The sequence below is a fragment of the Nestor notabilis genome, unplaced genomic scaffold (assembly GCF_000696875.1).
Source record: "Nestor notabilis isolate BGI_N333 unplaced genomic scaffold, ASM69687v1 scaffold25739, whole genome shotgun sequence".
NCBI lineage: Eukaryota > Metazoa > Chordata > Aves > Psittaciformes > Psittacidae > Nestor > Nestor notabilis.
This window is the reverse complement of record NW_009945465.1, coordinates 2,779-5,578: the sequence shown is the minus strand read 5'-3', so window position 1 is coordinate 5,578 and position 2,800 is coordinate 2,779. Positions and strand designations below refer to the sequence as shown.

At 36.2% G+C, this 2,800-nt stretch overlaps 1 protein-coding gene across 1 annotated transcript in view; it reads right to left on the bottom strand.

The window, feature by feature from the left end:
- Positions 1–2,800, bottom strand: part of DR1 (down-regulator of transcription 1, TBP-binding (negative cofactor 2)) — an 11,091-nt gene that overhangs the window by 5,514 nt on the left and 2,777 nt on the right. Inside the window, 1 exon segment of the mRNA XM_010022895.1 lies at positions 1–119. Within this exon segment, the coding sequence (XP_010021197.1) occupies positions 1–119 (119 nt within the window).

The following is a 2,800-nucleotide window of genomic DNA, read 5'->3' as shown; positions in this document are numbered from 1 at the left end:
AATGCCGAGGTTCTCCAAGCGTGAACTGGCCTTTCTTCTCTTTAGTGCTACTGTTTTGCATTCTTGCAAGACTTCTTTGACTTCACTGATATATGAGCCAAACCCCAAACTTTCTAGTGCTAGAAAGAAAGAAAGAGAACACATTGTTTACCTTTTACAAAGCTTTTGATCATAGGTATCTTTTTGTCTATTTAAGAGATTTCTTTGTTTTTTAAAAAGCGAATTATCACTTTTCTATCACCTGGTGACAAAAATCTGTGTTCATAAGAAGATCTGACATAAGAAGATCCCTGTCTCTTTTATGCCATTTCAGGTTGCATGTTTTCAGGCTAGAAAAATTAAGGTTAGTCAAGTATAACCAAAGCAGCCTGCACTTTCAGAGGATGCATGGATTTCAGATACGTTTTTCTAGAGATAGGCATTATTCTACAAAAGACATCTTTCTCCCATCTTCTACATATCAGAATCAAGCAGAATTTATACAGCTAAGTCGTCCTTCCTATCTGAATTGTTAACCTTTAGTCTCTCAGGGATTCTCTCTTTCCAGTTTTGTTAGAAGTCTTCAGAGGAAGGAAAATTAGCAACCACTAACAGACCAGAAGTGAAGCATGTAAAATGGTCATAGATCCTTCATTAAGGTGGAAATAAGATTACCTTAGACCTATGAATTTTAGCTTTTGTTTAACATCTGAATTTGTATTTCAAGTTCCAAGAAGCTAAAAATGCATCATTCACCCATCTGAACTTATACAGAATTATGAGCTCTTTAATGTTTTATTTCTCAACAGAAACCATTTTATTTATCTTTAAGTGAAAACATATTCAGAAACTAAAACATTGCACTTTTATCTGCCAAAGAAATCTGAAATGCAGTTATGTCCTGCAACAACAGGCTTTCTGAAGAATGCAAAAGTAAGAGGAAGGATTATAAAAACCCAAGGGTGACAAAAAGCACACACTCCGTTTCCTGATTCAGTTACTACGATATACCTCCAAACATACACACACCCCAAAGTGGAACTCATTACAGAATATGCCAGAAATATAACATAAACACCAATTATACTAGAAATAGGTTTAAGTCTCAGTTTAATAAATCACCTTGTTAATTTCCAGTATTTATGTAAATCAGTTTTCTTTACAGAATGATAGTTGTTTTAATCTTTATCTTACTTTACTTCACCCTTACGTCACAAGCTATTCAAGAAACAGTACTAAAATAAACTGCACAACAGCAGTCAACAACTGTTATAAACAAGCTCTTGACTACACTAACCCTGACTATATTCTAACCTTCATTTTGTAAGCAACATTTTCTTACCCATAATTACAGCAGCAAGCCGTTGTATCATACAATTAAACAATAACCCAAAGACACTCAGTAAGTTTTCAGCTTCCAACTTGTAGTCAAGGAGACAGTTAATACACTGTCTTCAACAGGGCATTACAGTACAGCTGTCTAGTCATGCAGGACCACCATTCCTCTAGCAAATAACATTTGGCAAATGAATTTACATAATACCTATTTCTTAAGAAAAAAACAAAGTTAAAAGACAGACTGATTTAGAGATAATGAAATTACTTCAGAGACAGCAAATGCCAGTTCAGACTCAGCCTACACACACTGTTCAATTAGCCCATGGTTTCTATGAACCCAGGACAGAGATTTACCAAAAACCTTTAGTAACTTGATTAATCCAACCTCAGCAGACAGGAGGTAAATCCACATCTCATGGTCCAGAACTGGTTTTCTAAGCAGTCTATAAATATTTAAGAACTCATGCAATTTTAACACGTAAACAGTATATACAGTAGGTTAAAGTAATATCTTTTTTAACCTAAGTATAAAATGTTAAGAACTCTACAAGTCTAACATCACTAAGACAAACCATCATAGCAAAAACACATAGGTGTTCATGAGGAGAACATTCACAGTGATTAGGGTTGGCAGTCTGCTGCATCAGAGTACAAACGACGGCCCAATCTGCAGCCAACAGCAAGATGTGCTTAAGGAAATTTTAAATGGCTCTTAAAAGAAAGTAAATTAATGCAAAGAACTTATACAGTTATGTACAGAACACAGCATGCACACAAAATCCAAAAGAAAACATGTGACATAATCAAGCCAGATTTGCACAATTGTTCTTCATAATAAAGCTACGAAGAGCCATACATGCACCACAGGTCTAGTGCATCAACATTCTGCTGGCTGTGAAATGACTTACAATATTTGCTATCTTCTTAAAGCACAGAGGCTTTACAGAACACATGCATAGAATAAATATCAACCCCTTTATACCAGCACAATACTAAAATGTGGGACAAGTCATTACTACTTTAGCAGAGCTACTGCCAGTACCCTAATAGCTCCTGAAAAGAAGCTACAGGATTTGCCATCAATCCACAGCCTACCTTACTGCACAACAGTTCTGTGTAGACCAAGTAATCAAATTAATCAAGTCCACTAAAATGTCGATTTAACATCTTGCCATTTTCAGAATTCAATGGAAGTTTAATTTCTCATAAGAAGCCTGCTTTGTCAGGGCTCACATAACTATCAAATGAGGCTACTTTCTGTTCCAGGATGGAAGGATATTCATTTGCTTATTAGAGCCTCAGATTCACAGCTGGGTTCCCGATGGTGGGATTCAACAATGAACATGAAGACTGTCTCCACTTAGGACTATTACACAGCCTTGATGCTTTTCGGTACTCTCCAGGGAAGCTGCTTTGTGTTTTATTGCTAGCAGTGAGTGCTTGGCAAAGTCTGAGTACATCTACCAAATCAGATCTCTCATGG